General features: G+C 43.0%; 1 protein-coding gene across 1 annotated transcript in view; it reads right to left on the reverse strand.

Annotated features, from left to right (window-relative positions):
- Positions 1 to 23,644, reverse strand: part of DARS2 (aspartyl-tRNA synthetase 2, mitochondrial) — a 150,852-nt gene extending 127,208 nt beyond the window's left edge. Inside the window, exons 1-6 of the mRNA XM_085599911.1 lie at positions 23,578 to 23,644; positions 18,632 to 18,737; positions 14,750 to 14,848; positions 12,501 to 12,544; positions 1,953 to 2,052; positions 557 to 623 (exon numbers count right to left, since the gene is read on the reverse strand). Coding sequence (XP_085456037.1) covers positions 557 to 623; positions 1,953 to 2,052; positions 12,501 to 12,544; positions 14,750 to 14,848; positions 18,632 to 18,737; positions 23,578 to 23,644 — 483 coding nt within the window. The remainder of the gene's footprint in view (positions 1 to 556; positions 624 to 1,952; positions 2,053 to 12,500; positions 12,545 to 14,749; positions 14,849 to 18,631; positions 18,738 to 23,577) is intronic.
- Between the last annotated feature and the right edge of the window lie 200 nt (positions 23,645 to 23,844).

The following is a 23,844-nucleotide window of genomic DNA, read 5'->3' on the forward strand; positions in this document are numbered from 1 at the left end:
CTCATAGACTCCCACTCCCCACCCCCAATCTCCATTGTCCTTTGAGGTGATCTTGGAGAAACATAAAGCAATATACTAATGATCCAAATAACAAACGCAGGGAATAGAACTTTACCAGCAGGGCTGAACCGGATATACCACTAGACCTTGCCACTAGGTCCTTTAGCAGCCTATCACTGATAGGAGCCTGAAGGAGAACTAGGGCAGCTCCACCCTGCTGCATGTTAAAGCAGCAAAAAGGCATGAAGAGTGGTGCTTTCCACTGCATATGCCCCCTTCTACATTGCATACATTTTATGAGGGTTACAGGCCATGCTGCAGTCTTAGTAGGAGGATGATTTCAGGTGGGAAATTGAGGTTCACAACGTTGGATCATGTCTGCACATTACTTTTGAATGCCCTGCTGCCAAAGTTTTTTAAATGTGTGATTGTACAAGTGTGAATTGGCTTATTTTGTGTGGACTATATTTTCATTTACAGATTTCGATCAAGGGAGAATCCACCCAGTTTGTATACATCTCCAGGTACCACTATATACCAGATGATGAACCCTTACCTCGTCCTGCGGTATGACTATCTGAATAAGTCCGTGAAAATCGCGCAGCACCACAAATAGACCCTGTCTGGGAAGAAAAAGCAAACAAAAAATAAGAAAAAAATAACATGAACCAACTAACTACAGGTTGAAGGAGATAAAAAAGCCAAAACTGGCACTCTCCAGAACAAATGTATACCAGACATCAATGTGGAAAATGAAAAGTGGGTGTAGGCTCTGTACTGTACACTATTCACAGAGATTCTTTAGATGATTGGTGTCCACATAACCTGAGAATTTAGAGAAATTAAAAGATACACTGAATTCAGAGACCAACTAAAGAAATAAATCTACAGGTACCGATAAAGCATTAACTGTTGGTAACACTATGATCAATATGTTCTAGAAAATGAGAGACTGTAAAACAAATCTGGGTAGATTTAATCAGGAAACTTTACAATTTGATTGCCTGTAGGCCAAAATCGTATTTAACTGTTACCTGGAATCATATGGGAAGCATTGGATTCTGTGATTATACTAACTCACTCTACCTCAATCTGCAGCAATACCAAATCTCACATCAAAAAGCCATTGAGAATGCTGCAGTAAGACTGACAGCTTATAGAAAATGCGGAGTCGCTACAACAAAGCCCTAATGACACAACACTGGCTTCCAGTCTGTGCTCAGATAACCTTTCAGGCTCTCTATGTCACCCGCGAATATATTAATAAATAACTTCTAACATGGGTACTGAGCCCCTAGAGAATCCCTCCTCACGCTAAAGAAATTCTACTTCACGCCACAGGAAACAGTGCACATCAAAAGGCAGCAAAATCTTCTGAGTTTAGGAAACACACTTATTGCTGACATCCAGAGCTGTGGCAAAACATTTTCTTGCAGAATAAAACTAAATATGCACCTCTTCTAAACCTTATAGTACCACTGCTACAGCCAGGACATGGCTATTCAGATCACGGTGTAGCAACATATAGGTTTCAACACTCCTGAACACATGGGTAAATGCTGAACGACCTTTAATATTAGTTTTCCAGACAACACTCTAGCCACAGCCAGTGCAAACCAGAGGAAGCAGAAAGCTACCAAAATTCAAAAAAGGCATGACGCTGCATTCCAAATAAGAAAGCATAGCAACAGTCTGAAAAGCACATTAGGCAATGGAAGTCATACATCAGGCTGGCTGCACAGAGGGGAGAAACGCACCGCAGATAGACAAGCCATGATGCCACAATCATATATATGTCAACCTTACCCGAGGACAAAATATGCTACACTCTTCAAATCTGACGCATGGAGAATTATTTTTTAAAATAACCGCAATGTTGGAAGCTAGGGTGTAGCAGGAAAGGATTCTGTTGAACACAATTCCAAAACTCTTAGGTAACATAGATTACTAACCTCTCATATTGAAGCCATCCACAGAGAGTCACTTCCTGGCCCACGTGTGCTGAACGCAACTCACCACAAGTATGGGTGCGGCTGACAAAGCTGTTTAAATCTGTGAAAATTAACAATACTGAACAGTGAACAAGCACCTAGCCAGTGTCATACTTAATAAGTTTCAGTGATATTGCAAGCCTCCTTTAATGATAAATTGTACAGGATTCACATCACATATAGGAATATAGAAGACTCATTCTTGGCTCAGTTTTTAATTTAAAATGTGCTACTCTCCTTCATTTATCAAGATTCTTTCTTATCATTTTATAGTTTTTCTTTCACTATTTTGTTAATATCTTAAAATAGTTTTCCAATAACCATACTTGTGATGCCTTATACCTCCAGATTCCTCTCGTTCATACAGATCAATTCCCTTCAGCCTGGGAACACCATATTAACTATATTACTATATTAAAGGACATATCACATCTAAAAATATGTCCCTCTACACAGCCTTAAATTGACCTTGCGGCGTTACTTAAATAACCAATCTCTGTTGTCAGAAGGTATGAGTACTTACATTTTCATGATCAAACTCAGTTTGTGACAACTATACTACAATACCAGGAATGTGTTGTGATCCACAAAGAAAATGACAGCCAACTTCTTGAAGATCTCAACAGTTGTTTATTTGAGCAGAAATGTACAGAAAACCACCACGTCAGCCCTCGTCCAGGTGAGTTCCAATTGCCATCATTCAAATTCAAACATTATCTCAGCCACTCAACTTCCAGAAAGAAGGGAGAATCTGCATTTCACTCACATTCCACCAACACACGCTCAGACAACCACAAGACAATACATATACCATTTCTCCTAAAAGAAAATACAAAAATAAAAATGTGTACTCATACGGCTTACAGAGAACTCAGCTGCAGAACCCAAATGCACACCCTCATCCATCTGCTTGCTATAAGATTCTTCCACCTTAACCAAACTCTCCATGTTCCATCAGTAACGACCATTTGTTTTGACAGCATGTCCACAAACTCTGTCAATCACAACCGGTTCCCCAAATTGAGAATTCTCCTTAGTGATCCGTCCAATCTTTCTGACATGCACAACATCACCAATGTTAAATTGTTTTACTTTGCTACTCTTCCTATTGTCAAGGTTTCATCTGATTGGCCGGAGCCATATAAAAATTTCTCAACCAAACAATACTGATTTCATACGGCACTACCATGATCCATCAACTACCTCATCCACACCAGGAAAAAATCAGACCCTGATTTCCTTGCCCTGAAAGTTGGAAAGGTGACACACCTGTGTTAATGTGTGGTGTAGTCCAATAGAACCATAACATGGTTTTAACTTCTCTCAACACATCGCTTTTGTTGACAAGTGCCTATTGTATAACTCTCCCAGCACACGATTCAACCGTTAAGCTAAACCATTGATTTGAGGATGATAAAGCAAACGCCTGAAATGCTTGACACTTACAGAACTGAAAAAACACTCCGTTTGTTAACTCACAAATTGAATGCTACTGTTTGACACTAAGTATTCTGGGAAGCCTTCCCTAGAAAATACATTCTTAAGAAATTCAACCACACTCAAGGTGTTGGGCTCTGATATAAATTTGACCTCCAGCCACTTAGAATAATAGTCAACTAAAACTACTGCATATCGATATTGTGACAATAACAAGTTTAGAGGCCCTATGAAATCTATTCCTAACTTAACCCAAGGAACAGAGGGTAACTGAAGTGTGTGTGGGGGTGGGAGGGGGGAGTACAAACCATTTTTTTTTAATCATGTCTAGTGCAGATCACACAACTTTTAACCCCATCTTCAAGATCGCTATCCATTCCTGGATATCAAAAAGTATACAACTTTTAACCCCATCTTCAAGATCGCTATCCATTCCGGGATATCAAAAAGTATCACATATCTAGCGCTTGGTCAAAGTGCAATCCTAATGGACAATGGCTGACCTCAATTCGCCACGAGGAGCATGCTGGTCAGACAGCATCAAAAATCCATCCTCCAAAGTCAGCTCATCAGACACCTTGACAAAAGGTTGTGCACTACCCTGAGGATTATTTTATCTAGGCCAACCTATTTTTACAATATGTACAACTTCCTACAATAGTGGATCATGTGCTGAAGCATATTTCCACTCACTTTCAGCTAAGGCACCTTGTTTCTCTAGGTCACCTGCTGCAATCTGTATTGATTTATGATTATGACCGCTAGGATCCTTGCAGTCTGGGCAGACTCTAAATGGGAATTTTGTAATCGGCTTGAAGGTGTTAAGTTATGACCCAAAGCGTGCAGTGTGTGGTTGTATTTTGAAGAGCAAAGACGTATATTGCAGAGCTCCATGTGCGGCGTATTTCAGTTGCATGGTCCTGGGCTGGGGATGACGCCACATCTGGCGACGAGTAGGGGGGGGGTATCAGTGCCCTGAAGAATCAAGACTGCTCTCCCTGAGAGTTTGCAAAGGTACAGAAAACTGCTGGTGCATACCACAAGCGACCAAAATTGATACACAGTAACCTACAGTTCGCGTATATGGAATGGAGGCTCAGCCCCAGCCCACACAGCCGTCGATGAAGTCGAAGGCCCTGCAGAGGGGTACATTCGAAAGCTCGCCAGAACTCATTGGTGAGGCCGAAAGAAGAGATACTGCACCACACCATAACACAGAGCTATCATCCATACAAAGCAAACGCTTAAGGCAGAGACAACAAGGTACAAAAGCAGAAATTTACTTAGCAGCACAAGCAATTAAAGCACCATACGACCTCAAAGTGGGGCAAGACAACCAGGCCCAAACAACGGGGTGTTGTAAGGAGAGTTTGCCAGTCCTGCTGTGTGCGAAGAACGCTGTTTGAATAGCACCTGCTCTAAATAGCAGAGGAAGGAAGAGCAAAGTACAATGCGGCTACATTCCTGAAGCCACTACCTCCGTTTGGCACTGCGAAGATAAAAAAATATCAGTACTAGATGGGCTGAATAGAGAAGAAAATGAAAATCATTAAATATCTAAAACAAAACCTTGCCAGTGATGGAGTGAAAGAAGTGCTAAAGAAAGACTCACAAAAGTATGCAATGTCATACCAAAGATAAAAGAAGCATTGAAAGCCAAGTTCAATCCGACAACGAATGTCGATTATGTAAAGCACATCTTCAACCAAGCACGACAACAGGCTGGCGAAACAATGGAGGAGTTTGGTAGGAGACTTGACGCACTAATCGAACACTGCAAGCTCTGTGATATCAATGATGAAGAAGACCATACTCCTCAGAGTCATCGACAGTTGTCTCTCCGACTCGTTCAGAAGATGCATGTTGACAGAGACAGCAAGTTTAGAGAAAATTCTAATGGCGGTGAGGGTAGAAAAACGAGCAGATCGATAAGCTGCTGATATGGAATTTGGAACAGCACAAAATGAATCAGATTGAACATGAAAAGTAAGCATAAACACAGAATAGATGTGCACAAGTTGGCGTCTCCAAAGAAAGAAAAGGTATGCTTTCGATGAGGGTTTTCGTTTCCCCATAAAGGTAAATGTCTAACCATGGAACAGACATGCAAGGGCTGCAGGAAAAAAAACCTCTTCTTAATGGTCTGCAAAACTAAAGAGAAACCAAATGCGTCAAAGCGAGAAGAGAAAATGGGCACCAGAAGGCCCCAGAAGCATTCTCGCAATGCCCACAAGCCCAAAAGGCAACATCTGTTAATAAAAGTAGAAACAAAACAAAAATCGATCGTCGTCACATTCATCATACAAAGGTTCTTCAAAGGCACTATCCAGCGCCTGTGAAGAAGATGGTTGTGTGTTGATGATATCTACCAAAGAATGACGTGCACATGTAGGATTAGTTACTTGCAAAAAATATCAAAAGTCAAAAGAGAAGCCCCAAACGGAGCAAAAAGTTTAATTTGGACATTGTCCTAAAATTACATTAAAGGTAAATGGTTGCCCCATAACCTTCATTATTGACAGCGAAGTGTGGATTAATTTCATGCCAGTAGAGAAATTTAACAGCTTATCTCCTGTGCCAAGCCTTCATTCATCAAACACAAAGGTATACACACGGGCTGGGTCGATACAGTTACAGAGTCAAAGGTCATTTACAGCAACCATGAGACCGCAAACAAGGTCAGTGCAAGCACAGATTAATGCTCTTCAGGGAACTTAATTGAGTGCATGACTATTTAGCTTTGCCACTGCTGCTGACATGGGACTGATATCTCTCAACAGCAACATCCATGCTCAGTCTGAAATTGAAGTTCCTGTCATCGTTTCATGGCCTAGGAAGGCTGAATACAATGATAGTGCAACTTCATAGTAATGGGGACATTCGCCATGTTGCGCAACTGCACAGCAGAATCACTTTCCACTTACAAGAAGCTGTTGAGAAAGAACATGAAATATTGTATAATTGAACGCAACAACTGTCTTACGTCTAGGGTTTCGCCCATAGTTGTGGTGCCAAAAAAGGACAGGACAGTGGAGGTGCAGTACGCATTTGAGTTGATGTGCGCCAGGCCAACAAAGCAATCACAAGAGAAAGACCTCCTGTTCGCCACATCGCGGATATGATCATGCAGCTAAACAAAGCCAAAGTCTTCTCCCGTCTTGACCTGAACAAAGAATACCATCAACTAGAGCTGGAAGAGAACGGTAGGTACATTACTACTTTTTCGACTTATCTTGATTTGTTTAGATACAGAAGGTTGAGTTTAGGAGTATCTTCGGCTGTGGAGATATTTAAGGTGTCATCCGCCGATTAATTCAATCTGTCATACATGCTTTTAATTACAGTGATTACATACTGGTATTTGGGGCAACACAAAAGGAGCCTGACAAGGCCCTTACACAAGTGTTCCAATTACTTGCAGATGCAAGTCTCGCTCTGAATGCAGCAAAGGACGAGTTTCACAAAACTACACTCAAATTCTCTGGGCACATATTCTCCAATGGAATGACTCCTGATTCGGACAAAGTGCAAGCATTGTCATCTGCTTGACCCCCCCAAGATGTAAACATGCTGCAATTCTTCTTGGCATGGGTAGTTATTGCTCAAAACAAATTTGTGACTTTGCTACAGTAAGTGTCCCGTTGAGAGACTTAAAGCAAAATGTCTCATTCCAGTGGTCTCCTGAAAGTGACCAAAGTTTCAAAGATATAAAACATGCGATTGAGAACGCAACTGAAATGGCCTACTTTGACCCCAAGTTACATACTGAAATCACAGTAGATGTGATCCCGTTGGGACTGGGGGCAATCCTTGCTCAAAAAAATTGCCCAACCGAATGCCCGGAGACAAATTGCAGCCGTAGGAGAAGAGTATGACTGTAGTGTGGGCTTGCAAACCTTTTACAAATGTTGTTAAATGGGAAATGTTTCACTATCATCATTGACTACCAGGCGCTGCTCAATAGCCTAGGCAATCCAAAATCCAAGATGTACCCTCGCATCGAAAGGTAGAGGTTGCGACTGCAAGAGTACATCTATGTGATTGTACACAAGCCGGGGAAGCATCAAAACACCGCTGACTACTTTTCATGAGTGCCACTATATCGGCACAGTTCAAAGTCCAAAGCGGCTGAAGAGAATCTCAATTTCATTGTGAGGTCCAGCAAGCCAGTAGCTATATCCATTGAACAATTTGTTGCCGATACGAACGCACATAAAGACAAGCTCATCCTCAAAGACATCATTACAATGCACCCTTGGAAGAAAAGTGTTCAACCTTTTGCTGATGATGCTGAATTTCAACAATTCAAAAATGTACAAGATGAGATATCTGTCACCCAAGCAGATATCATACTGAGAGGCTCGAGAATATTCATACCTGGGAGCCTAAGAGAGCAGATCACTGAACTGGCCCATGAAGGACATTGTGGCATTGTAGCCGCCAAAAGAGCCCTAAGAGACTGAGTGTGCTTCCCTTACCTAGATGAACGAGTTATGAAAGATCTAAAAATGTGCCACCTTTGCAACTGTTTATCCCCCAAGGTGACACAGCATCCATTGACAATGGCGGATCTTCCTGTGCATGCCTAGGAGAAAGTTACAGTTGATTTCTTTGGGCCTCTAAGAAATGGACATCATCTCTTGGTAGTCACTGATGAATTTTCACATTTTCCTTTGGTGGAAGAGTTGTCAACAAAGACCCATGGCAACGTCATTGAGCAACTTGATAACATCTTTGCAGCCTGGGGAATCCCCGCTGTTCTCAGATCTGACAATGGCCCACCTTTCAATAGCAAAGAAATTAAGGAGTTTCTTGTTCGACTCAATATCAAGCATCAAAAGAGTACACCTCTCTAACCGCAATCCAGTGGTGTTGTTGAAAGATTCATAGGCACCCTCAAAATAGTAATTCAGAGTGAATGGACATTCGGGAGTGCTTTAAATGGGCCGGTACTGCCCAGTACTGAGTACCAGCACTTTTTTATTTTAAGAGGGAGAGTACCGGCACTTCTCAAGAGAGAAGAAATACTTTTAATTGGAGAGTACCTGCACTTCTCAGAAACAAGCATGTACTCTGCTACAGAGTACCTGCTCCTCTATTTTTACATTTCAAGCACTATAAATCGGAACGATTGATGAATGCCGATGAGGTTAATTCACAGACGCTTCTCGAAAGTACAAGATGAAAATATATGCTGATCGGAGTCGATGCGCTCAGGAAAGAAGTTTTCAAAAAACGGGCACTGGGTACTGGTAAAGCAGTAAAGGAATCAAAAAATTGACACTGTTTGATGTTGACCCTTTGAGGGTTGTGACATGCAAGGCCTTCATGGAGACAGCGCATCATCCCAGAAAGCCCATGTTAGAAATGGGGGTCTCTAGTAGGAAGGTTGTTACCCTGTCCACGTAAGGACCTTCTTCCTAGTCAAGATAAGGGAGTTACACTTCTGAAATAATCCCTGCTTACCCCCTTGGTAGCTTGGCATGAGCAGTCAGGCTTATCTCAGAGGCAGTGTGTAAAGAATTTGCACATAACCAACATTAATACAGTGAAAACACTACAAAAAGACACCACACCAATTTTAGAAAAATAGCTAATATTTATCTGAGTAAAACAAGACAAAAACGATGAAAATCCAACATCGTTATTTAAAATACTCAAAGCAAAAATAGGCTTTAAAAACAGTTCCTTGAAGTTGATAGCTCCATCCAGGGCTATCACGGCATTGTGATCAAACAAATCCAACAGTTCGCCGGCCAGCTACAGTGTCGTGAAGACCCGCAAATAGTATCTTTAGAGATGGAGGGCGTCGGTGACCTCGGGATGAGCTCCGAAGAGCAGGCATCGTCAGGCATCGGTTCCAGAGGTCGGTGCAGGAGTCGTCGGGCCCTTGAAGTCACATGCGTTGCTGGTCAAACACTCTGCGGTTGAAGTCAGGAGTGCTGGCATCGGGGCTGTGGTGTGAAGTAAACCGGTGTGGTGTGCGGTGCGCTCAGGCCGCGGTGCAGGTAGCGGCTCGGTGATGGCATCCAGTGGCATTGGTAAGACCAGGGCACAGTGCGAAGTGCAATGGTGCTTGCCGCACTGCAGGCAGGTCACAGTGCAAGCAGCAGTGTAGCTGTTGCTGAAGCGCTGTCGTCAGCTGATGAACTGGAGCCGATGGCGCAGGCGTTGGAAGTTCAAGGCTGCGGTGTGGGACTGGGCGGTGCTTCGTGTAACTTATGAGCGGTGCTCCCAAACCACGGTGCAGGCAGCGGCATCGATGTCAGCTTGAAGTGTCGTCATCGGTGAGACCAGGGCTGAGGTGTGAAGCGAGACAATTCTCCTTATTCTCCAAGAGCAGTGTCCACAGATCACGGTGCAGGCAGAGGCGCCGGTGACGTCGTTGCGTTGTCATCGGGGATACCAGGGAGGCGGTGTGAAGTGAGGCAGTGCAAGGTGCGGTGCTCACAGGTAATGGAGCAAGCAGCGGCTTGGTGGTGGCGGCAAATGGCGTTGTCGTGAGACCAGGGTTGCGGTGCGAAGTGAGGTGGTGCCCTCTGTGGTGATGTCTTTGTTGTTCCTGAGATTTCTTGAACAGGGGGCAAGCTCTACCTCAAGGCCGTAGGGAAACACAGGAAAATAAGATGCAGAAAGTCCAGTCCAGTCCTTTCACTGACCAAGACAGAAGCAGCCACTGTAGGCTAACACAGCAAAGTGGTAGTCTCTCCTCACAGCTTCTCCAGCTCTTCGTCTTGGCAGGTTTCTTGATCCAAAAGAGTTCTAAAGTTCTGGGGTCAGGGCCCCAATATTTATACCACATTTTCCTTTGAAGTTGGTACAAACAAAGTTCTACTGGCGCACATAAACCAGTTCAGCCTGGCTCAGGCCAGGTTCACCACAGGAGGTGGGAGACAGCTTAGTGAGAGGCAAACACAGTCCATTCAGGTGAAAGCAGCCAGGTCTATTCAGAGTGGCTATGAGTCACTCAGGAAAAGCAGGACACACCTCAACCCTCCCTTGTGTCCGTCTAGTGTGAACGCACATCCCCAGCCCTGTCCAAACCAAGAAGGTGAACACACAAATGGCACAGAGAACAGTTAAGCAAGTAAATGCCCACTTTCTAAAAGTGGCATTTTCTAACACACAACATAAAAATCATCTTTATTAAAAGATTTATTTTTAAATTCTGAGCTCAGGAAGCCTAAACTCCATTTCTCTATCTTGTCCCTATGGATCGTTATGCTTGTAAGATGGTACAAAGCAACTCCCATGGTAACCTTTGAGGCAGAGAGCCTTAAAATAGTGAAAAACGAAATGCACGATATTTCACTATTAGGGCATGTAACACTCACAACTACATGTCCTACCTTTCACACACAATGCACCCTGCCCACGGGGACACCTTGGGCCTACCATAGGGGTGTCTTAAATGTGAAAAGGGGAAGGTTAGGGCCTGGCAAGTGGGTGCACTTGCCAGGTAGGCAAGGTTACTTGTGTGAGTGGCACAACCAGTGCTGCAAGCCCACTAGTAGCATTTGATTTACAGGCCCTGGGCACACACAGTGCCCTGTACTAGGGACTTACCAGTATATCACAATAGTCTAATCATGGAAAGCCAATCATAACACACTTTATAATAGGAGTACTTGCACTTTAACACTGAACAGCAGAGAGAAAGTGCGCAGAGACACTAAACAAGCAAATACAAGGTCAAAAACAAGAGGACAAAAAGCAAAAAGTCTGAGATTAAACCTGCGGAAAAAGCCAAGTCTAACTGCCCATCACACAGGACTCATCGCATTTAAAAAACACACACCTCGATGTTAGTCAGCTCCTGATATGAGTGAGGCGACCCTGCCTACCTGCCTAGATCAAGCATCGGAACTGATGCCATCTGTACCCAATCAAGGTGCTCTTTAACTACCTCATACCACCCAATCTGGCCAACCAGTACAAGCGCCTCGATGACTCATTGAGGAACTATGATGCGAATGCTGTCTGTATTTTTTATTTAACAAAGGGGTAGATGTAGTGTCTTAAGATTATGAGGGCTAGGACCCTTGCTGTTCTGGGCAGACTCTAAACAGGAATTACGTAATCTGCTGGGAGGTTTTAAGGTGTGGTTATAAAAGTTATGATGCAATGCATGCAGTGCATGGTTGTATGTAGAAGAATAAAGACGTGTATTTCAGAACTTCATCTACGGCGTATTTCATTTTCATGCTCCCGGGCTGGGTAGGACGCTACACAATATAACAATCTTTTAACTCATTCTCAGCTTAACTCTCAGTCTGGACAGTATATCTGAACCAATATCCCACCCTTCAATCCTATCAATGAGGAATATAGTGAATATCAGTCTGACACTGCAGAGGTTTTGAGGATAACCATTGCAATGTAGGGCATGTAACTTTTTATATTTTCACCCTTGAGAATAGAAATTAGTGGCTTATGGTCAGTTAAAATGGTACAAAATGTACACACCTTTCCCACAGTCCATAAACAACTCCAATGCTCTTTCTCAATTACCGGACAAAATACTTCCGTCACTGTGACAACAAATAAAAAAGAAACAAACTAACATACTGCCATTGGTAGCATCACAAACAACAAATAACAAATGTGCACATCACGAGAATGAAAGCACAAAGACAGTTGTGTGCAGTTGATATGCCCGTGATAACCTGGTGCTTTAATGAGGTTGTCAAACCCTCAGACAGTTGACTGGATAGCACAAATGAGAACAGGTGTACGCATCACCAAGAATTAGAGCACACAGTAAGATGGTGCTTGAACAAGTTTACCAACCCTTTGTAAAACCGCATTACAGGATCTGGAATGCAGCATGCGCTCCACCACAGCAACCACCTACTATGGTAAGCCTCACTTCCAGTTAGAGGCCGGAAAGTTGCTCAGTGAATTACAAGAAGAGGCTTGGAACACACCGTGCATTACATTGTTGGGGCATTGGTTCATTGCTAAGCAACCAGACATGCTGAGCCTCAATTCCAATTTGTGACCTGAACGTTTCTCAGCGAAGTACAGGAAGAGACTTGGGTAGCACAATGCATTCCACTGCCAATTTCATACCTTGCAAAGTTGGCGCCACTGACTGAAGGCCGGTCACAGGAAATCTGGAATCAACGCAGACAGTGGGTTCTGATCAGCAGGCACAGAATGCAAATGAGAGTTCCACCCGTCATCTCTCACAATCCAAACATACTCTCAACCACTAAACATTCCAGGTGGAAGTGAGAACCTGAATCTCTCTCACAATTCTACTAGCACACACTCAAACAGTTCACAAGACACAAAATGCTTTATAAAATTGCAAACAAACCTCCCCCTGAACAAGGGAAATCCCCAAAATGAATCGGGCAATGGGCCAATGGTTTTAAGCTTTATGCTGTAATGACTTTCTCAATGCAAAACATAAGATAGAAAAGAAACACAGTAGGATCATGAAAACTGGAGTATTACTCTCTTTATCATTTCATTTCTAAATAACGTGATTGGAAATTGATTATTCAACAGAAAATGGGACATATTTTCCAGCAGTGATTCACTAGGGTGTATAATGATTATTCGGAAAAAGTCAGTTTTTCTCTGTGGCTAATTTTTATGTAGACAGACTGATTTTCCAGGAGGTGTCATTAAAGAGAGGCATACTGGGGCCCATATTTATGGGAAAGTAATGCAATGCAGTGTAGGAAGTCACCTTGCTGCACTGCAGAGAAAGGGCAGGAATTCAGTATATTTAAAATAATATGGCGCATTCCTGCCTCTGTCCCTGCGCTTGCACTATTTTGGCTGCCTAGCAGCAACACAGGCACCCTTGCGCCATGGTGCAAGGGTGCCTGCGCTGCATGCAGGATTGTTTTTAGCAGGAAGGGGCACCTTTCTGCACAAAAACAACCCTGAGAGGAGTATTCCTCTTTCTACGAGTGATGCAGAATGGTGTATACATAGAAAGAGAACGTAGTGAGGAGAAATGAAGATATTTTTCCACGTTATGCCTCCCCTGGGAAGGCGTAGCATTTTGAAGCAGTCTCAAGTTTACCAGTTCTGTCAAATCTGGAAATGTGTCAAAATCCATGGGAGTTGTGTGGGAACACCAATGAAACACCCTTGGAACGTCGTCCCGGGGCAGGGTAATGCAATGCAGCGAGTGGCCTTGTGTGGCTTCAAATATTTTGTGTTGTGTTGCGCATGCATCACATTGCATGGTGCAATTGCGATGCAACTGGCCTCATAAATATGGCCCTGAGTTTTCAGCAGTGTAGCATCAATATGGGGACATGTTGATTTTTCAGCTTTAAGCAGTAATTAACTTTGGGAATTTTATTTTTCAGCAGTAGTTCAATGATGTTGGGGCATGTTGATTGCTCAACACTTCTTAATATGGTGGCAGATTCATTTTTTCCAGAAGTGGCTCAATCATATACCATGCTGGTTGCTGTATAGTGCACATGCTCACTAAAGGTTGCCTCAAACAGGACTTCTTCACCATTTCTCCAACCATACACATGTCAGATCTATCCCTTCATAGCCCAACCATGAGCCAGTTCCCCTCTCTTTTCAATGATGCAGCTACAGGTTCCAGTATGGTACTATTCTTGGATGGGTGGACTTGATTTATAACAACAGCACAGCAGTTTTCAAAACAGTGCTTTGAATAGAAGACCGTGCCAAATGTATAGATTGTAGTATGCAGGGCATTTCATCAACTTAAAATTAGCGCACAAGTGTATTTGTGATGTGTGCTCTGTGTCAAAGCGAGTAGCTAGGTACACTGCCACCTAGCCCAATCAAACAATCCCTTTGTACATCCCAGTCCAAGTTATATTAAGATTAGAAATTCAATAACCCATGTATTATTCGACTCTCACACCTACATCAATGCTGCATTCCCCTTTGCTGGTTCGACTGCTCCTTCCACAACTGCAACCCATTCATGTTTGATCCTCTCAGTCTTATTACCTTCTTTGAAACACATCCAGTACTTTTTCCTTGCTTCCACACAAATCAGAAGAGCCCTGCATTCTTATGCAATTGTAGGTGTCATTATTCTATGCACACCTTTGTGACTTCGCAGGACTCGTTTTTAATTGACACATTAATTAATACACTGTTCAGAACAAATACAGTTGTTGTATCAGATATGATCTGGTATTGTCAAGATTAATTGAGAGAAAAAGAGGTGAGAGTTGCGGCTTCCTTCCCATCATCATTAATTCTTTTTTGAACATGTCAACACATCTTTTGACCTGGAAGCCGCAGTTTCACGAAAGAACTCAAGACAAAGATGTTCTCTGGCTTGGTGGTTTCCCATTTCTTACCTGTTGTGCCCCGGTCCTGCCACCGTCTTGTACTGCAAAATAGGCTCCTCTGCTGTGTCTGTACAACTTTCTTCGAGACAACCACTATTGGGGTACTGGCTAAAGTTCGGTTAATGAGCCGGAAGCCATGTTGAAAAAGCATTTTGCATGGCATGTTAGCAAGGTCAGGTCCAACAGCCTCAGTCCTCACGCAGTATTTGGGCTGCTTTCGCCTTCAATTCAGTAATTTCAAATTGAAAAGTTGGAATCGCGTTGGATCCAGGCATTAACCTACAAAAAAAAAAAAAAATACTTGTATTAAAAAATGGTTATTCTTCTAAGAAATTTTCTTTATAAAAGTGTTTGCGAGCTGTATTCTAGAGCAGGTCAGTGATCTATATACTGGATGGAAGGCCAACCAATCTTACCATACTTACTAAGCTATAAAGGACCTCGAAGCTGTAGAACTTTAAAAAAACAGCTACCCAAAGTGACTTTTTGCAATCTTCATTGTCTATACACCCAAAATGCTCTATTCTGAATAATACTTTCCAGTAACTCAGAATGATTCTTCCATGTCTTTGTGCCAATATTTATTAATTTATTTCTCGTTTTTGCAAACCACAACTCACTCAAAACATAACAACAATTGGGGTTGTGTTAACCCCTTACAAACAACCAATGAAGGCAAATAGTCAAATAAATAACGAACAATGCTCATTCCAGGCACAATATGTGGCACAGAGGAAAGAAAATATGGAACAAAAGAAGAAAACAGTAGCTAAATGTCACAGGAAAGTGAGGGGGAGAAAAGGGAAGGAGGCAGAGGGTTTAGGAGATTATATTTGAAGATTACAGTAAAGGAATGGGTTCACAAAATATGACTGATTGGAAAAAAACATATGTGCAAGATTTGAGGGAAAAAGAAGCCAACAGTTACTTGAAGATTAAGAATATCAGTAAAGTGGTATATGAAGACAAGGAGAGAGGAAAGAATGTAACGTGGAACCATGGCAGGTTAAGGAGAGGTTGTGGAAGGGTGTGAATGACTAGTCCACGGTAGAGAGAATAATTAGTTGAAGGACACCAAGCAAACCGAGAACTTTGACTGAGAAAACTCAAGTAGAAAGGAGCAAAGGGTTTATGATAAGAAAAGGACAGATGTTGGGTAGGATGTGAAGCTAGCCAATCCCTGTCTTTTCAAACCAGTGCCATCATGATCCCTCTCATTCGTATTACGAACACATTTATGTTTTGAATAATTTTTGTGGGTTAATATTTGTTCCTTTTAAATAATTATTGATTTTAAACAAGTTGTTTTATTGATGGAATATTGTAACAATTTTAATTAATTGAACAATAAAGATTCATTCATTCATAAATAATTATTGTTTATAAATGTATTTGTTCATTTATTTTATATAATATTTGTAGCTTTTTGTTATATGTAATTTATAATATGTGTTCTTTTTATATGTTTAATTTATTTCATTGTATATATTTTTAATATTGTTTATTTTTTATGATTTTCTTAATTTTTTCTATAGTTTAAATGTCATTAGTAATTTTTGTTTCTCCGTTATCCAACACTTTTGCGCTCACTGGAGTGGGAATAGTACTTTTTACCCCTCTGCCATCCAGCACTATCACTACTATTGCACTCATTGGAGTGGGAATAGTAATTTTTACCCCTCCGCTATATAACATTTTCCCTACTGTTGTACTCGCTGGAGTTGGAATAGTAAATTTAATTCCTCTGCTATCCAACACTTTCCCTACTGTTGCACTCACTGGAATCGGATTAGTAATTTTTACCCCTCCGCTATCCAGCAATTTTCCTACTGTTGCACTCACTGGAGTGGGATTAGTAATTTTTACCCCTTCGCTATCCAACACTTTCCCTACTGTTGCGCTTAATGGAGTGTGAATATTAATTTTTACCCCTCCGCTATCCGACACGATCCCTACTGTTGAGCTCACTGGAGTTGGAATAGTAAATTGAATTAGTCCGCTATCCACATTTTCACTACTGTTAAATTTATTGTTTGGCAAAATGTACATTTAAATTTATTTTAAATAATTAAATTTTTTAATTTGTAATAGAATGTGTATTCTTTATTTTAAATTATTGATAAATATATATATATATATATATATATATATATATATATATATTTCTATATAATTTTAAAGTTTAAAAATTAAATAAAGATAATAGTTATATATATGCATATATAAATTATTATGTTTGTGTGTTTATATTTTTTTAAATTAAGTTTATTTGTTATATTTAGTTAAAATGTATATTAAATGAAATGTATTTTGTAAAAAAAATTAATATTTAATATATTTTATATACATTTTTAAATCGATACTTTTTACATCTATGTTTTGTACTTCGATATTTTTGCATTCTATATTTTTAACATCAATATTTTTAACAGTGATATTATGTCAGTGATCCGTAGTCCCCAGCTTTACTGTGTTCTGGCTGAAGAGCCCGTGCTTTCCTGCACCTACTGCCACCAAGACAAATTCTGACTTCCTGCCAGGCAGTGTGATCACTCCCAAAAGTCATAGACAAAGGCTGGTTAGTAGAATTGCTTTGGTGTGTGCCGAGGCTGAACTGTGGAACTACAAGACCCCAGGAGGAGGTGGGGGAGCATGTACATCGCACCGGTCGGGCGCATCCATTAAGCGCTCCGTGACCCGTGGTGCGCGAGCCTCTAATTGCACTTAACTTTGGTATCAGCTGTGGCAGAACTGTGGGACTACATGCCCCAGGAGGAGGCGGAGAGCACATTCATCACGCCTGTCGGGTGTCTTCATTAAGTCTCTCCTTGCCCCATGGCACTGCCCGGGTGAAGATTGGCAGGAGGAGGCCCGGCTGGGCCACCCCTCCTTTATTTCATATGAGGCAGCGCGGTTGTTGTCTTTTCTACATTTGGTTTGCCCTCTGCTCTTATTGGGACTTTGTGGCCCCATTATACTTAACTTCTTCCAATGAGGAAATGCAAGAGTGGGAGGTCCCAACTAAACCCAAAAATCCCTCCCCACCCAACCCCCTAGAACTCTCAGAACAACACTAGGCGGCTTCTTATATAGAGCAGTTCATGTTGTCAACATGGAAATTGCGCTAACGCAGCGTCGCTTATCGCGCTCTTCTCCGCCCTCTTCCCTACCATGTGACTCGGGAGCCATCAAGGACTCCACTATCACAGGCCTAAGTCACAATCTGGATCAACAAACTGGGGAGGCAAGGCCAATAGCTTGTTCATCTAGGACCCCGACGCAACCTCTGTAGAATGTAACACTGAAGGGATCATTACATGAGCAACGCCGGGAAGCCAAAACCAGGAGCAAAGTAGGAACAAGAAAGTGAACTGATGGTGGGGTCATTTCAAAGAGGCCGAGTTTGTCATCTTCCCTCATTTCTCAGGGGCTAAATATGGAAGAAACAGACAAAAGTAAGGACATAATGGATGTCATTTGTAATAAGGTACTGGAGTTCTTGAACAATAAACGTGACCCCATTTTAGATCGAAATTACCCTGACATCCACAATTTCCTAGGGGATATGGCAGCGTGTCAACTATTACAGTGGCTTTCAGGACCCCGTTTTTTCCAACATCCAGCTCTCAGATATTTCGACTCCATTACCCATGGCATGGAACGACCACTTGCGCATCCAGTTCTCTGTACACCTAGCGGGCCCGAAATCTCAGCCTTATAGGAACCCTCCTATCAAATGTCCATGGCACAAATTAATGCACACCACCTTCCGAGACACTCTTAGCACGTTAAAACCAGTACTGCCCGCCGATATCGAGATGGCCAATGACTTTTTTCAGGGGGTAGGTCAACCAGGCTTTTGACATATGTATCCCAGCCAAACAGACTTACCCCAAGAAAGCTCGGTCTAACGCCTGGTTTGATGAATCACTAATAGCAGCTAGGAAGAACTGCAAGATTCTGGAACGAGCTTGGAGACGCTCATAGGATTCCAACGCTAAACGACAATATAGGTTGGCCATTAAATTTGACCACAAAATGGTCCGGAAGTCCCGTGCAGCGTATTTTGCCAATAAAATCGATTCTAGCAATAACCCTTCTAAAAAACTTTTTTCTCTTTTAAAAGATATGGTGAAGCGTGGGCCTAAGCTATATATGGAAGTTCAACCATGTTATAAGTACTAAGCCATACGTTGTCCAACGGCTATCCAAAATTCTTTGACAAATGGTAATGTACTGTATGTTAAAATGCTAATAAACATATGTTTAAAAAAAAATTTAAAAAATAAAATATGGTGAAATACGCTCTGCCCACAGAAAATAACAATTTCTAATGCTCAGTGTGAGGCATTGGCCACTTATTTTATTAATAAGGTCGAGGGAATCTATGATAGCTTCTCCCCTAAAATGTCAGTCTGGGATACCCATGAAAGCTTCCCCAATTGCACTGAAATTTCTGCCTTTCCTATGATGACCATGGATGGCCTTCTGGCCGTGCTCACTGGGATCCAATCTGGATCCCCAGACGACCCTCTTAAACCCGATGTTTTTATAAGTTCCAGGATTGCCTTCTACCCAGCTGTTGGGAACTTATCAATCTCTCGCTATACTCAGCTGAGATTCCGCAGTCCTGGAAACATGCGAAAGTCATCCCTCTACTAAAAAATATCCTTAGATACATCTAGACCAGAGAATTATCGTCCAATCTCTATGCTTCCTCTTTAAGCTAAAATCACAGAATCCCATGTCAACACTGTTCTGACCCAGTACTTGGAATCCAATTCCATTTCAGACCCCTCATAAAATGGCTTTAGACCCCAGCACAGTACTGAGTCTGCTCTACTGGCGGTCACTGAGCAACTTAGAGGCGCCTTAGATGAGGGCAGAACTTCGGCATTGGTCCTGCTGGATCTCAGTGTTGCCTTCGATACAGTCTCCCACAACATTTTGCTTTTCCGGCTCCGGGTGATTGGTATCACGGATAAAGCCCTCGCCTGGCTCTCTTCTTTTCTAGAGAACTGGACCTTCCAAGCCATTGCCCCCCTTTTCACTCCCATACCCATTTTTTGCGCTGTGTTGTCCCCCAGGGTTCAGCATTGAGTCCTACTTAGTTCATTTGTGTACATTCATCCGCCGGCCCTGCAGGCTATGGCCCGTAACCTTTCCTTGATGTCATATGCTGATGACACTTAGCTGGTGCTTTCCTTTACGAACAACCCCAATCAAGATGCCGCCAAGTTCCAGGAAGACCTGACCGCTATCTCTGTCTGGATGGAGGACAATTGCCTTCAATTGAAATCTGCGAAATCAGAGATCCTTGTATTAGGCAGAGACTTCCATCTTTGGGGCAGCAATTGGTGGTCTTTAAAGCTCAGCTCACCCCCCCAGCCGAAAACTGTGGTAAAAAACCTAAGCATTTGACTTGATAATACTCTCACTTTTGGAGAGCATAACAAATCTATCACAGGAATATGCTTCGGCCTGTTGCGCAGCCTAAAACGTATCCTGGCCAGGCTGGACTACTGCAATGTGCTGCTCCTTGGTTCCAACAAATCAGTGTTGAAAAGGATGCAGCGCACTCAGAACGCAGCAGAGCAAGCGCTATTTGCCTTCCCTAGGCGCTGCTGTGTTTCTGGCCTTCGGCGCCATCTTCACTGGCTTCCCATAGAACAGAGAATTCAATTTAAAGTGCTCTGTTTTAATCATGAGATTCTTACGAGTTCAGGTCCAGCAATTCTGAGCAAGCTATGTCTTCCCTACCCCCGACACGTGATCTACTATCCGCCAGTGCTCATCTGGAACAGGTTCCTCGTTTTCTCGGATCCAGAGCCAGAGGGCGCTCTTTCAAGGTCGTAGCTCCGGCCCTCTGGAACTCCCTACTGCTGTCCATCAGAAGCATTTCCAACCATCTTTCCTTCAGAAGGGCAGCTAAGACCTGGCTCTTCCGTTGATCTTGTTTCTTCTCTGTTCCCCCTCTCGTGGTTTCTAGCGCTGGAACGTCCCTTTGCCGGGACAGCCATGTACTTTACAAATCTCTTAACATTGACATTTGGGGAAGATTGAAAATGAAATATCCAAGTTGAGATCAGTTTTGTCTGCCCAGTTGCTGGAGGTTACGCCATTAGAGGTTTCTTCTGCAGGGCCTGTATTGATTAGATCTTTGCCTAGTCAGTCTGAGTCTCTAAACCCCCTCTTCCCTCCAGAGTTTAGTAATTCCAACTAGTAACAGGCGTCATACTGCCCAGGAAGTAAGGATGCCAATTTCACAGGTAAATGGTGGGGGTAGAGATCCTGAGAGGGATATAGGGCAAGTGAGAAATCCCTCTGCCCACACAGGTCATTTTTTTCCCTAACTTCCACCATAGTGTATCCCTTATGTGGTAGTTTTGAAGAACACACTGAACCTAAAACCACCCCACAGAGAAGACCATTCGGCACAGATAAATAAAGTAACCCATTGGCTTGGGTCATGATTTCTCAAGGGAGTCTGGCTAGACGTAGTGAAAATGAAAGATCGCACGAATGGGCCCGGGCATGGTTGGCGCTCCTGGAATTGTTCAAGCGCTCGGCTGTGGGAGATGGGGGAGAACCGTTGGAGGATGATGGGGCCCCGGTTCCATGAGCACCCTGTAACAGGCTTCCCCTATGCTCTTGAGGCACTCTCTGCTGGGATAGCTGGGAGGCGGATCCGACGAGTGGTAGGTGAGGCTTTGATGCACATGTAATTATGATAGATACTGGCGACATGCTTGGGTGGGTAGGGGGGGGTTACGTTGGGGGGGTTGCTGGGGGATGGGGCGGGGTCATATTGGTTTTATCGCACATTCATTGTGGATTACTCCTGTGGATGACCTACCTCGTAGCATAGACGCTGTTGGGGCGAATGTTGTACAGTTGTGATCAGTTTGGTGGACTGGTCACTGCACCACGTTCTGATTTGGCTGGAGGGCGGAGTACGGGGGAAGGGGATTGACTGCATTTTGTTTTGTGACCTAATAAAGTCTGTTTAAAAAAAAATGATTTCTCAAGGGAGGTTATACTGGTCAGAAGGTCCCCCTGTTTTGGTCCGGGCCCGAATGAAGTGAGTGGCGACTGTGTAATCGTTAATTTTAAGTCACCCCACACTGCCAGCTCGATATTGAGGTTTTTTAATGAGCAATTTTAATCACCGAGCCGTATCCAGGTATTATCCTAAGGCTACTTTTACAGGCCGGAGGTTCCTTCTGGGAGGCACAGGAAAGCTACTGAACATCACCAGAGGGTTGCGAATTCAATCTACATTGAAGAGATGAGGAATTCATTCAAGGCACTCCCTTCTCTGGAACAGCTGGATTGACTTTACACCCGCGAGTGTTTGGAGGTTCAGAACTGTGAACGCATTCACATGGTAAGGTGTGAGCTTAAAGAACATTTGGTGCAGGTGGAGCAGGGTGGGTCCCCAAAGATGGGCGTTTATACATCCTCCGCTGGCTTAGGGTTCTGTTTGAAGAGAGGGAGGCCTGGTTGAAAAGGGCTGAGAATTATGTTGTGGAACATTGCTGGTGTCCATTCTAAACTCCTGAATTCAGATTGGCTTTCTACTACAAATAATGTGGACATTGTCTTAGTGCAGAAGACGTGGGCAATCAAGGAGTTTGGTACAAATGTTTTGGCACATGATCCTGTAGGAAGGGACCTCTGGATACTACAGAAGAAGGGTGCCCTGCTGCTTGTGTACTTCCCTGCTGTCTGAGAAGAAGACTAGACCTGCTCCCTTTATCTCATGCTACCCAAGTGAATCCAAGGGCTAGTTAGATGGCCTCCTGTTCTGAGCTACAGAGACACAACAAGCTCCAGAAACCCTTGTGCAACTGCCAAGCTAACCTGATGCACTGGGCTTGCAACTGGACTTGCTTAAGCCCTGCTGGCCTCTGCTGTAGTGAGTTCCTGATCCCCAAGAGGTGCCTCCGAGGTCATGAACCCTTGGTGTGTCATCACTTGAAGCATCCCAGGAAGAAAAGGAGAAATTCTGATGTATTGGGATCTTTGAGACTGCAAATGGCCCGTTCGAGCCAAGATCTTGCCGCTTGCCAAATCCAGGCTCCAGTGAACTAGATTCTTCAAACTACAGCGACCACCATCGAAGACTGGCAATGTGAGATCTGTACTTCGCGCTACAGCAGGACAGCCAGCGATGACTGCCAACACGAAGCTCGAGCAACAAGCATCCGCAGTGCTTGACAGGATATTTGCGCTGCAGCGACAACCATCCATGACGCTCTCCCTGCTCCTTGCGGCCTCTTCCTCCTCCTAGACTCTGCGTCAGACTTTGAGAAGGTAGCACTTTCAGCTGGACTAACCTGGTCCCTGTATCCGTCCTGCGCTCCATCATGGTCGGCCTGAACATGTGACTGTCTCCCAGTCATGCAGGACCAGATAACCGAGTGGCACTTTGTGCTTTTAGGCGCTATACTTACCTTAAATCTTTGAAATTGCATATCTGCGATTCTACTTATTAGATGTTTGTTCGTTTGTCGACAAATGTATTAAATTTTACTCTATTTTTAAAATTGGAGTGGGATTTTTGTTTTGAAGTGTCTTCCCTTTATTACTGTTGAAGTGCTTCATAAATACTTTACATATTGCCTCTAAGTTAAGACTGACTGCTTTTGTGGCAAGCTACTAGTGCGTTAAGCACAGGATAATTTAGTGACTTGTGTGGTTCACCCTGACAAGGATTATGTCTGTTGCTTTAAAAGGGCTCACATCACCCACCACCAACAACCCAATTTCTCACAACTACCATCCAACCACAACAAATAGTTCACAGTAAAGCTTTTTTTCATCTAGTCTCTTACCTCTGGGCTCAAGTTGATTGTATATTGGGAACAGGTACAGAATGTCTGAAACAAGAGGGGCCAACATTACGAAAATGACTCAACACAATTTAGTAAATGTAGTGCCAAGCTGTGGTGGTAAAGAGGATTGAAAGAATCACTCACCACTTGGAAAGTAGTATTCCTTTTGCTCTGAACAATGATCAGCAAGTGAAATTAACTATAAGTGTGCGCCAGAATACTCAGAGTTGCATGTAAGACATATCAGACGTGTCTACCCTCTTTATT

The sequence above is a fragment of the Triturus cristatus genome, chromosome 4_2, assembly GCF_964204655.1.
Source record: "Triturus cristatus chromosome 4_2, aTriCri1.1, whole genome shotgun sequence".
NCBI lineage: Eukaryota > Metazoa > Chordata > Amphibia > Caudata > Salamandridae > Triturus > Triturus cristatus.